At 42.0% G+C, this 12,787-nt stretch overlaps 1 protein-coding gene across 2 annotated transcripts in view; it reads right to left on the reverse strand.

The window, feature by feature from the left end:
* The window catches only part of PTPRB (protein tyrosine phosphatase receptor type B), a 123,053-nt gene that overhangs the window by 81,303 nt on the left and 28,963 nt on the right, over window positions 1–12,787 (reverse strand). The window contains exons 1-2 of one of the 2 annotated variants that reach the window (XM_043447552.1): window positions 10,264–10,520; window positions 9,585–9,858 (exon numbers count right to left, since the gene is read on the reverse strand). In XM_043447552.1, the coding sequence (XP_043303487.1) occupies window positions 9,585–9,858; window positions 10,264–10,317 (328 nt within the window). In that variant the 5' untranslated portion in view covers window positions 10,318–10,520. Of the gene's footprint in view, window positions 1–9,584; window positions 9,859–10,263; window positions 10,521–12,787 lie in introns of those variants that run through there. The other variant, XM_043447551.1, reaches the window with a different exon arrangement.

Genomic DNA, 12,787 nt, shown 5'->3' on the forward strand with positions numbered 1-12,787 from the left:
AAATTGACTTAAGGAGAGAGAAAACCCCATACGTATAAAATGGAAGTGATATTTAAAAAATTCTTTTGTATAGCCATTAAAGCATTATTATCTACTGCTATAAGAATTTGAGGAGTGTTTAGAATTCAAAATGTTAGTATGTATTTTGGAAATAAATTTAGCCTTACAATAAGAGAGCAGACAATTCATAAGTTAGTGTCAAAAGCTTTTTTTGAAATCATATGGCACAGAGTATACATGCGTAGGGTCTGGTCATTTACAATGTACTTTGGAGAAGACGATGAGAGGCATTAAGTGACTCATTTACATTACACAGGTAATTCAGCTAAGCTTCTAACACCTGGCTTCCAGTGAGTTCTTCTCTATGACACCCTAGTTGTCCCAGGGTGGAAAATGATGTCATAAGTCTCATGGTCAGTATAACAAAAAATCAACCCAGATGTCTAAGAAAAATAATAGACAAATTTACAGAAGCTTCATTTGATGAAGCTTTGATGATGGTTTGGATACTGTAATACAGATAAATGAATAACAATATTAATAAAAGCTAAATCCAATTCTGCATCCGGGAACATTCTATTGATTTTTAAAAAATATTTTTCTTGTCTATTGCTTTTTCTCTCCTACTGCCTTAACCTGGTGTTCCTTGGGTTGTGTCGGATTACTCCAAGTGTCTTTCTTATTTTCTGTCTTTCTCCCACTATTGCCAAATAATTGCTTTGTATATCTCTCCCATCTGCCATCCTGATCTCCTAGGAAGCACCAAGAATTCTTCATGAGATGAAGCCTGAATTTCCCCACAGAAACTCAAGCAGGCTACTATCCTCCACCCACCTCTCCAACACACACGTTATGTTTCAGCACTAACTCCAGTCCAAGAGTTCTATGTGATTTTATGTGATTACAGGGTCAACTTCTGTACCTTTACAGGAATTATACTATTCTAGTTAAAAGCAGGGTGCCTAGGAGGCCAGAAGCTGCATTTAGTAGCCCTCTACATAAAACGGTGTGAACACCAACTATTCATATAAACTAATTGGGAATTTTATCATGGAAACAGAATAATGGTGAGGCAAAAGCCACAAACCATTCCTCGGTACAGGTTTTTGAAAGTGGGCAGAAGAAGAAAATGAGAAAGCAACTGCTCTCACAATCTGTAGTTAATTAAATACATTTAGAAAGAGGAAGAGCTTCCCAGGCTGCACTAGTGGTAAAGAACACAACTTCCAATGCAGGAGACATAAGAGACTCAGGTTTGATCCCTGGGTCAGGAAGATCCCCTGGAGGAGGGCATGGTAAGCCGCTCCAGTATTCTTGCCTGGAGAATCCAGTGGACAAAGGAGCCTGGCGGGCTACCGTCTGTAGGGTCGTAAACAGTCTGACACGACCGAAGTGACTTAGCACGCATGCATAGAGAGAAAAATCTCTTTCAAAGGGCTTCCCTGTAGCTTTGTGGTAAAGAATCCGCTTGTCAGTGCAGGCAACATGGGTTTGATCCCTGGATCGGGAAGATCCCCTGGAGAGGGAAATGGAAACCCACTCCAGTGTTCTTGCCTGGGAAATCCCATGGATATGGGAGCCTGCTGGGCGATAGCACATGGGGTTGCAAAAGAGTGGGGCGAGACTTAGTGACTAAACAACAACAACAATTTTCTTTTACTTTGTTGCAGCTTGACTATAGTCAGCTTTCTGACTTATAAGATGATGTGTACCATATGGAGAAGGCAATGGCACCCCACTCCAGTGCTCTTGCCTGGAAACTCCCATGGACAGAGGAGCCTGGTAGGCTGCAGTCCACGGGGTAGCTAAGTGTCGGATGTGACTGAGCAACTTCACTTTCACTTTTCACTTTCATGCACTGGAGAAGGAAATGGCAGCCCACTCCAGTGTTCTTGCCTGGAGAATCCCAGGGACGGGGGAGCCTGCAGGGCTGCCGTCTATGGGGTCGCACAGAGTCGGACACGACTGAAGCGACTTAGCAGCAGCAGCAGCATACCATATTATGCTAATGGTACATTTCATTTATCAACTTTATACACTAGACATAAAGTTCAGGTAGCAAAGAACTTTCAAAGTTCTAACAGCCTTGAAATTAAATCGGGCCTGGTGCACTGGGAAGACCCAGAGGGATCGGGTAGAGAGGGAGGTGGGAGGGAGGATCGGGATGGGGAATACATGTAAATCCATGGCTGATTCGTGTCAGTGTATGACAAAGATCACTGCAGTGTTGTGGGGTGATTAGCCTCCAACTAATGGAGATGAATGGAAAAAAAAAAGAAATTAAAAAAAAATCAGGTTAGACAATCATCACATCATGATTAACAACAGCGAGGAATACCATATTATTTTACAGGTCATCGTATTTGGCCTCTGAGGGTCTACAGTTTACTCAGGCATACAGGACATGTGAAAAAGGTAAACACAAATGTGACTTATCAGGGAGGCTGACTTTGATGTCACACCATACCTGTGTTCAAATCCCAACAATGGCACTTCAAACAGTGACTTTAGGCAAGTCACTTAACTGCACCGAGGCTAAGTTGCCTCATCTGTAAAATGGGACACCTGCTTTACAGAGCTGCAGTGTTAAGAGGTAATGGAGGCAAAGTGTTAAGTACAGCCCAGGCATGTGGTGAGGCCTCGGAAAGTGGTACTTGGTGTGAGTACTGCTACCGTTCAGGGTAACACAGGTCAGGGTCAATGCTGAACATGCAAAAGGGGAACGACATTCAAGGATGGAGATCTCAGAGGTGGGCTTCATGAAGGAAATGAGCGTGAGCAAGTTGGAAGGTCAAGCAGGACTTAGAAATCAGAGAGAAGAGAGGCCACTGCAGAGAGAGAGGGCAGTGTAAGCTACAGCACTCAGAAGCTCACTTCCACCGAGCATTGGAGAACCGTGTCAACACTGCGGGGGCCCTGCCAGCTGATAGAGACTTTAATACCCTCAGGCCCAGGATATCCTTCAGCAGTCCCACTCTTCTCTTTGATATTAACAGTGGAGGTTTTCTTGGGAATTCCCTGCTGGCCCAATGGTTAAGAGTCAGTATTCTCATTGCTGGGGCCCCAGGTTTGATCCCTGGTCGGGGAACTAAGATCCCGCATGCCACGCAGTGTGGCAGAAAAGCAAAACCAATTGAGATTTTCTCAATATTATATAAATGCAGTATAAAGGGAAGTCCTTTGGCCTCCTCTTCCAAACAGATTGCCCAGAAGTCTCTCTTATGTAGAAATCCATGAGCTGTTGCTTGATGTGTGCTTCTGAACCTAGACATCTCAGTACCAAGGAATTACTGTTAATGTTAGGTATGATATTGATACTGTGGTTATGTTAAAAATAATGCTTACCATTCAGAAATGCATACTGAAATATTTATAAATGAAATTAAACAATGACTTGGGCTGTGTTGATATGATACATGGTTAGGGAGTGGGTGGGGATACAGATGAAACAAGATGGTCTGTCAGTTGGTAACTGTTGACAGTAGCTGATGTATAGGTACATGGTCGTTCATAATACTATTCTGCTTACTTTTTATGTATTTGGGTTCTTCCGTCTAGAAGGAAGAACAAAATCAAAACCCCCAATCCCTGGAAATCTGTATGTATATCTACCATGTTAATTTCAGTTGCATAGATTCACCTTTGTTTATATACATTCCTACATATAGAATGGCCTTGACTTCTCCTGCAATGTTAGAAAGTAGTCAGTATTATCCTCCATCCCCCAGGGGGATTCCAGGGAATTGGTGTCTGGGAATGGAAGCCATAATAAATTTTCTTCCATTCTGTCTGGGCAACTTAGATTTTATTTTTTGGTAATGTGTAGAATGCCATGCCCACCTACAGAGGTCAGACTAGTGGCAGAAGCTTCCAAACACACAAAAAGTCACGTTCAGAGAACTAGGTTGGTCCATTTCATATATGGAACTCAACTTGACCTTAAAATTCCTGAAATAAATACATTGCAAATGGCTGATTCCTAAATACTGAAGCTCATCACCAGAAGTACAACAAAATCAAAATCAATATTATTTCATCACACTAACACACTTTTAATCATTATTCTACCCTTGAGTAGGCTAAGTATCTATAGATTTAAAGAATTTTGTAATACATTTTCTTCTCTTTAAAAGTTGAGTTGAAAAGTAACAACAAACTATCACAGGTAATTTGAAAGAACAAAAGCCAACTTAAAAATTGTATCCATTCTACAGAGTAATAGAAAGAATAGGAGTAGGAGTTGGGGCCAGTAAGCCAGGGTTCAAGGTCTATGTTTGTTAACAATATGGATTTGTGATTAGTTAATTCTTATGAATATCAATCTCATCTCTAACCTGAAAGTAATAACAGGAAACATTTCACACTTAGTATGTGACAAAAATGCTTGTAGAATTTATGTCTGAATCAAAACCTCAAAACAACCCTATGAAGTGAGCATTATTTTTATTATTGTCCCCATTTTAGAGATTAGAAAAGGTTAATAACTTGCCCAAGGCAACTTGGTTAGTAAGTAACGGAGGTAGCTGCTTTCAGAACTCATCTCTTAACCACTATGTAACCTGTGCCTCATGACACTCCCTCCACAGGATTGCCATGTGGATATAATTAAACAATATATGGTCAGTTAAATATATATATTTTATACTTTTACTTATGAAACAAGGTAGATGAAAGTATTTTAAATACTACAGGAGTACAAGACAAATATTAGAGTATTATTTTCTTCTTGGGAAAGACAATAAGTATTTCTAAACATTATAGAATTAACCAGGCATAAAAAGAAATGGTTATCAAAAACTTAACGCCAATGAATAATAGAAAAACTATATCATTATCTCTTGAACTTCAGTATGCAGTGATTCACTTTGATAGTTGTTTAAAATCCTAGGCTCTACTTTTAAATTCATTATATGTGAGGTAGAAGCCAACAATATGCTTTTATAACAAACTCTGCAACAGATTTTGATGCCATAAGTTACAGACAGTGCTGAGAAATAATGAATTGTGTTTAAAGTCATGTGAGTTTTATGAACTGAATTGCATCTCTCTAAAATCCATATATTAAAGCCCTAACTACCAATACTTCATAATGTGACTGTATTTGGAGATAAGATCTCTAAAGGGGTAACTGAGCTACAATGGGGTCTTTAAGGTGCTCCCTACTCTAATATGACCGGTGTCCTTACAAGAAGAGGAGATTAGATCACGGACAACACAGATGAAGGACCAAGTAAGGACATAGTGAGGTGATCATCTGCAAGACAGTCAGAGGAGCCTTAGAAGAAACCTGCTGACAACTTTATCTGGGACTTCTAGACTCTAGAACCATGAGAAAATAAATTTGTTGTTAAAGCCACCCAGTCTGTGATATTTTGTTATGGAAGCCCTGGTAAACTAATACAACATGTTGAGGTGGAAATAATAACTGATATAGTAATTTGGTAATTAAAGCTCTTTTAAAAGTTAAAAACACAGGAGCTAATTTTAAAGAGCTAATTTTTTTGCCTTTTTGTTCTAGGCTGATTAGCAGGGCTTCCCAGGTGGCATTAGTGGTAAAGAATCCACCTGCCAATGCAAGCGATATAAGAGACTCAGGTTCGATTCCTGGGTCGGGAAGATCCCCTGGAGGAGGGCATGGAAACCCACTCCAATATTCTTGCCAGGAGAATCCCACGGACAGAGGAGCCTGGTGGGCTACAGTACATAGGGTCGCAAAGAGTTGGACATGACTAAAGCGCACTAGGCTGATTGACAAGAACCTGATAGTGATTAACAAGAAAGTATATGCCACAAAGATATTCCTCCTACAGGTAAAGTTCCCTACCATCGGATTACTTCCCTGGGCTCCATAACTTATCCACAACCCAAGGAGAACAGACCGTATTTTTACAGACAGTCAGCTTCCCTGGTGGTTCAGATGGTAAAGCCTCTGCCTGCAATGTGGGAAACCTGGGTTCAATCACTGGGTTAGGAATATCCCCTGGAGAAGGAAGTAGCAACTCACTCCAGTACCCTTGCCTGGAAAATCCCATGGGGTCACAAAGGGACAAAAATGTCCATGGGGTCACAAAGGGTCAGACGCAACTGAGCAACTTCACTTTCACTTTCTTTACATACATTCTCCCCCAAAGTATTAATTTCATTTATTAATATTTGTCTACCATCTATTTATTCATTCATAGGTCCACCCATTCATCTCTCCATTCATCAATCCATCTTTCTATCCAGTTAATCAATATTTACTGACCACCTACCATGGGTTAGATGCCATTTTAGGTCCTGAAGAACTACTTCTTATTCGTGGAAAGATAAAAACTCCCCCAAATTTCTAAATGAAAACGCTATAGTTTCATGTAAGCAAACACAAATGTCCTTAGGATACTTTAAGGTAAGGAAATAAATAATCCCCGGTCCAGGGGATTCGGGGGAACTGGTATCTGAAAGGAGAAAAGCCACAATTCAGCTTTAGAGAGTTCCAGGCAGAATGATCAAGTTTTGCCAAATCTTCCAATATTTTAAGGTAATCAATATGCCTGGTATTTATATGAATTTTCAGCTCAATGCTGGTGAAATAATCGTAATTTTTCACAAACATTACATGAACCAGACAAAATCTATTGAAATAAATTATGCAGATAACAAATATTGAAAACCTCCACACTTTTGTGAACACTGGGTCCTCAGAGTCTAGATCAGAGGCTGTGAACTGGTAGCCCCTGGGAGTGTCGAGATGCCTAAATAACAGATAGATTTTGTTTGGCTCACGTAATGTTTCGACACCCCAGGGGCTACCAGTTTGCAGTCTCTGATCTATATTCTGAGGACAGAGTATTAATAGAATTGTTGAGGTTTTCAAATTTATAATCTGTTTCTAATAAATTTACAACTAGATAATTTGGCTTTCAAATTATTACAGTTCTTGCATTGATCGTTTATGACCAAAAACATCCAAGAGAAGCAAAGCAGGGTCTTCAACGGGAAGAAGTGGTAAAGCTCTGTCACTACCCTTATCCTGAACTTCTCTCACCTCTGTAGAAGACTACAAGGACAGAGATCATGCTTTGTCATCTTTATTAATCACTACCTGGCCTAATTCCCTACAGTATCGATGCCTGATAAATGTTTGTTGAACTGAATTTGAATCCACATAGGTTTTCCAATTCTGATTTTAAATCTGGAGTGAAAACTGACTGTTGCTGAAATAGTTCCTATTTAGTTAAATTTTATTTTAAGGTCATGTCTACATTACTAAAATAAATATTTTTAGGTAATTTACCAGGAAAAATAGTCAGACAAATCCCACTTGGAATGACACAGAGATAATCTAAGCAACTGCTATATCTCCAGCCATATCACGCTTGCTCTCACTCTATTTTACTCTATAATGATAAGACAGCCATAACAGAATAAGAAAAGGACAACATATCTGAATGACTTTTTTTGTCTGAAGTTATATCTCAGACTCAATATTATGCGACTAGTTGATCCTGCTTTTGTAACAATAAAATATGATTTGTGGCATTCATCTCTGCAGCGTACCAGTTAATACTAGAGGGATACCAGTACTTTCTCTGAATTTAGAACAAAAACTCACATATGTCCTTAAAATACAGGAAGCACAGAAAGTGCTGACAAAAAATAAACAACAATCAACCAAAAATATTCTCTCTGAAACATTTGTAAAAATATCTTAATTAAAAAAATATCTAGTTAAGTAAATTATTTTTAAATATAGAGAATCCAAAGTAAGGTTATACCATCATACAAATAACTATGAAAAAATTATCATTATACAAACATCACCATTGATCAAATTTCATTCTTCACATTTGGCACAGCGCTCATAAAATTTGTGGTGAAAAGTCTATTTGTGGTACTGTAAAAGGTGAATCCTTAAGGAAAATGATAAGACACTGAATGCTAACAACTGTGAATGCTGATCGTCTCTTTTTTAATTCAACATAGTCAATAAAGTGCAAATATTTCTTACATTTCACAAATGTGTCTGGACTTGAAACACACCCACTAATTAAACTCTAAACATATTCTAACTAGTGACACCACAGGGAGTTCATTTTTATCAATTTCGTTTTTCCAAAAAAGCAAAACCTCTGGGTTAAATCAATGTACTCTTGCTTAATGTCTTCATCTTTTCTCCCTTAAGCTTCTGAAGGCTCACCTGTTTCTAAAAATCATTCTGCTCCATTCAATACAGACACCTCATCAAATGTAAACAACGTATCTAGAAGTTCTGTCAAGAATTTCACAGTATTGGCAATCTGAGTGTTCATGGAACTACCTTCGTATACCAAGAAATTAAGAACTTTATAACTAAAAATCCCAGCCACTTAAACTTCTGTAAAATGTTCTTATTATGTCAGTGATTTTGGACTCTCTTTGATTCTATATAAAAACACAACCGTGTTCTTAACAAGTGATGTCTCTTTTCAATTCAAGTTCCTGCAAATCGCAGAAATTACCTTTCATCTGAAGTAATTGGGCATTCTTAATAAGCGAGTAATTAATTAGCTTATCATATGAATCTGTTTACATTTCCTGACTCTGTTGTAACAGCCCTGATAACGCACCATTCTCACACCTCTCAAAGAACTGTAGCTAAAGAAGTGATCTTTGTTCGGCTGAAAGTGAAAGACTAGTGAGGACAACACATTTCTAAATTTAACTTCTGGAGTTTTTCAGTTAAATTTGACTTTCTGGATGAAAGTCAGGCTTCTCTATGGCAACAAATAAAGATAATGTTAAAAGGAAGACTAATAAGGTCATAAAACATGGAAGTCATTAGCGGATTTACTGCATATCTGAGGGTGACTCTGGGGATTAATGAGGTAACATGCACAACAGCCCCCGCCTAAGTAAGCTCTTGGTTGGAACCTGGACTTCAATGACCAAGTCTAACACTCTCATTTTACAGATAAGAAAACTGAGGCAGGAAAGACACTCTTACCATGCATGGAAGGTTTTACCAAAAGCGAACAGAAAATGATTGATTTAACTTGCAGAGTAACCAAAAGATGTTCTTTGATATTGTATGGTTTTAGTTACTCAAGTGATAAAAAATAAATAAAATTTTCATATCCTCATTTCAAGGGACTTTTTCTAATTTCCCCCTAAGAGTGATTCTATCCCTGATGATTTTAGGTCTTGGTTCCAAAAATAAAACTAAGTTGGGGAAAGTCATATCCCTAATCATTGCACTTCCGTTATTTATTCTAAAAACATTGACTTAAAATTATTCCAGGGCTTGACACTTCAACGTGTTGGGAGCTCAAACTCCATCACTTTAACAAACTCCCTCCACAGCGCACTTATTCTCTCTGCTGCTCTCCCTGTTTAAGTAGCTAGTCCGCTGTTTTCAGCACTAGGGACATCTCTGAAGGTCAGCCAGGCTGTTTCTTGCCAGATCTGAGGAGACTAGAAATCTTTGTCAGTAGTTATCTTACAGATGTTTTTACCTTTTATAATCATTATTTTGTATGCCTGGAACTCAAAGGAAGCATTGGCTTGAAAAGGCAGGTCTCAGCCAGGAGTGGCCTGGACTTCCAGCCGCACCTGTCACTTTTTACCTGTTTGCAAGACCACAGTTTTCTTTTCTCCATCCAGAGACATAATAGTGAAATTATAGATGGTTCCCGCTTGTAAATCCTTGGTGTTACATCCATAGGTGGTGTTGTCTATCCGCGCAGGGTGGCACCACGCGACCCCCGACGTGTCACTTCTGTAGCTGAGGTTAAAGTTACAGGGGAACGCCAAAGTTCTCCACTGCAGAGACACGGCCCGGCTGGAGACCCTGGCGTCTGTCAAGGTGAAGTTGCATCTCACTGGCTCCCCCAGTCCAGTCTGCAAAGGAACCAGAACAATAGCTGAAGCCCACCGTCTATCCCTGCCCAGGGATGAGTCCGCAGCAAGCTCCGCAAGCTGCCTCCGCTCACCCCTGGCCCCAGCCTCAGCCCCTGCATCCTTTCGCCCTCCAGTCAAGAGAAAAGAAGTGGGTGGCCACTTTCCCCCTAACTGCTTTTTTCTCCCGAGCAGCTGGAGAGAGAAGGTGGCTTTTGCCTTCTGTGGCACGAGCTGTCAGTCTGGCTGGGGACTCAGAAGAGGATCACCGTTCCCCAAGGAGGGGGAGAAATTCTGCCACCTCCCTCTCCAAAAACGCAACCCAGGACACCAGAGAGCGGGGTGAGAATCTGGTCCTCGGCGGGGAGGGGCGCGTCCGCCCGCGGGGACCTCTTCTCGGCCCCTCACCTGCAGCAGGCTCAGCGCGGTCCACAGGGCCAGCCCGGCTCCATGGCTCCGCATGGCGCTCGGCGGTTCCCCCAAACTCTACTGCGGGGCTGGGACGCACGGCGCGGCCCGACGGCCGGCGGAGCCGGGACCACTTGTTGCGCGCGCTTAGCGCGCCCCGCGGGCGCAGAGCGCGGGCCTCCGGGCTGGGGACGCGCGGGGGCCGCCGCCGCCGCCGCTGCTGCTGCCGCCCCGGGCGGGCTGCGGACGCGAGAGGCGGCTGGGGCCGGCAGCGCGCCGCCCTTCCCACGCTGCCATTCTGACCCGCGCTGCCTCGCCCCGGGCCCCGGCCGCGGACTTCCGCAATCAAAAGGCAATTTCCTCGTCTCCCGGCAAAGGAACAATGCGCCGGCGAGGGAGGGAGCCCCGAGGAGCCAAGGCTTGAGGCTGCCAAGGGGGCACGAGGCGGGCCAAGCTGCCCCCGCCGCCCCGCGCCGCCGCCTCCCCGTCCAGGGGTCCCGGCCGCGTCCGCGGAGGTCTGCCTCCTTCTGCACCTCTCCGCCCGACTGTCACTTTTTTCCCACTCTGTGGTCCTCAACCCCACCGTCTTCACCACGATCTGGACTCGCCCCCTCTCATTTTCCAGCTCCCCACCCCGCCCTCTTCCCCCACACCCTGCGCCTCCCCCTCCCTGTCTTCCTTCCTATCTTCCTCATCTGCTTTCTCCAGGGTCCCTTTTCCCAGGATTAAACTTGACCACAGCAGATTTTCCTAGGTCGCCTCACTCTTTCCTAAAGCCTTTCATTAGGCTGCTATGGCCTTTCTCACCTCAAAGCATTCATTTGTCCCAACGCATGCCCCCTGACACCACCAAGAGAAGAAGACCCTAAAATGGTGGTGTCCATCGTCAAATTGGCCTTCATTTTTTTCCTGCCGTTCACTTTCCCCTTTCTCTTGTGTAGAGGTCTGTGCCCTCCCCAAATGTTATGCAAATAGTGCTATCCAAGGACATATATAATCACCACCATTTGTTCAGCCCACAAGCAAAGCAGTTTCATGACTGACGGTTCAGTAGTTAAAGTCGTTTTAGCTATAATTGAATATAAGAAAGCAATATGAACTCTGGTTTGAGGGAAATACCTTTAATGGCCCAGCTCCCCATATATTACAAAAAAGCAAAATTCACTTAGTTTCAAGCGCTACCTTTGTGCTGACTTTTAGCAGTTGCCTCAATACCTGAGTGATCATGTATCTGAAAATTTAAAAAGTTCCCAATAAACGAAGAGCAAATGGCAGTCCATCCAGTATTCTTGCCTGGGAAATCCCGTGGACAGAGGAGCCTGGGGATTTACAGTCCATGGCAAAGAGTCGGACAGGACTGAGGGACTAAACAGGTGATAGTAGCAAAGTATTGCAACAAGCTTCTAATGTTTGGTTACTTTTCTTTGGGTGCCATCTCTGACAATTGCTGAGAGATTTTCAAAACAGAATGGTAGAGCTACATTAATGGGAAAGATGCCATTCTTTTCTTTTTCAAATAGATTATACATAAAGGCATATTATTGACTATTATATCAAATGTAGCTACTTTGAGGAAAAAAAGGAAAAAAGTGAAAATTATTTCAATTCTTTCAGAAATCATGTTTTGTTTTGTTTTTTTAATTAATGAAAAAATGAAGTTTCTACTCCTTGAAGATTCTACGGGTTGTTACTCTGCGGCTAGACTGCTGCTGCTGCTAAGTCACTTCAGTCGTGTCCGACTCTGTGTGACCCCATGGACGGCAGCCCACCAGGCTCCCCCATCCCTGGGATTCTCCAGGCAAGAACACTGGAGTGGGTTGCCATTTCCTTCTCCAATGCATGAAAGTGAAAAGTGAAAGTGAAGTCGTGTCCGACTCTTCCCAACCCCATGGATTGTAGCCTACCAGGCTCCTCCATCCATGGGATTTTCCAGGCAGGAGTACTGGAGTGGGTTGCCATTTCCTTCTCCAGCAGCTAGACTAGAGATCTCAAGTCTCCTTTTCAAGTCACAAATCCTCAAAGAAGGTCAAACCTAAAATATGTGAGTATTTTTGGGAAAATGGAATCTTTCTTATTTATTTGCCCAGGTCACTGGTCTTAATAAAGAACCTTTACCCTCCATATTTTGCCCCTCAAATTCAATGGCTGTTCACAGCCTAGCGTGCCTTTCAGCATCATCAGAGACACTCCTCTCCACATTAGATCCTGTAAACCTACAAGCTGCCTTTGGCCTTTACAGGAGTCTTTTCCAGCTTTATTCCTTTTTCACATCACCATTTCCCTTTCTGGTGTATTCAGAAAGCAACGTGATTTCCTTGTCTGTAAAACTGGAATAATGCCTACTCTAAATACTTCCCAGAGATATTATGAAGAATAAGATCACATATGTTTAAGCACCTTTGCAAACTTTAATGTGTTGTCCAAGTGCCAGCTAACCTAATAATAGACTGTATCCAAATCACACACTTCACTCTTTTTTAAGTTCATCCATCACGTAGGATCCGCTTACCTAACTTCTGCTGCC

This window comes from Cervus canadensis, chromosome 25, assembly GCF_019320065.1.
Source record: "Cervus canadensis isolate Bull #8, Minnesota chromosome 25, ASM1932006v1, whole genome shotgun sequence".
NCBI classification, from domain to species: Eukaryota; Metazoa; Chordata; class Mammalia; order Artiodactyla; family Cervidae; genus Cervus; species Cervus canadensis.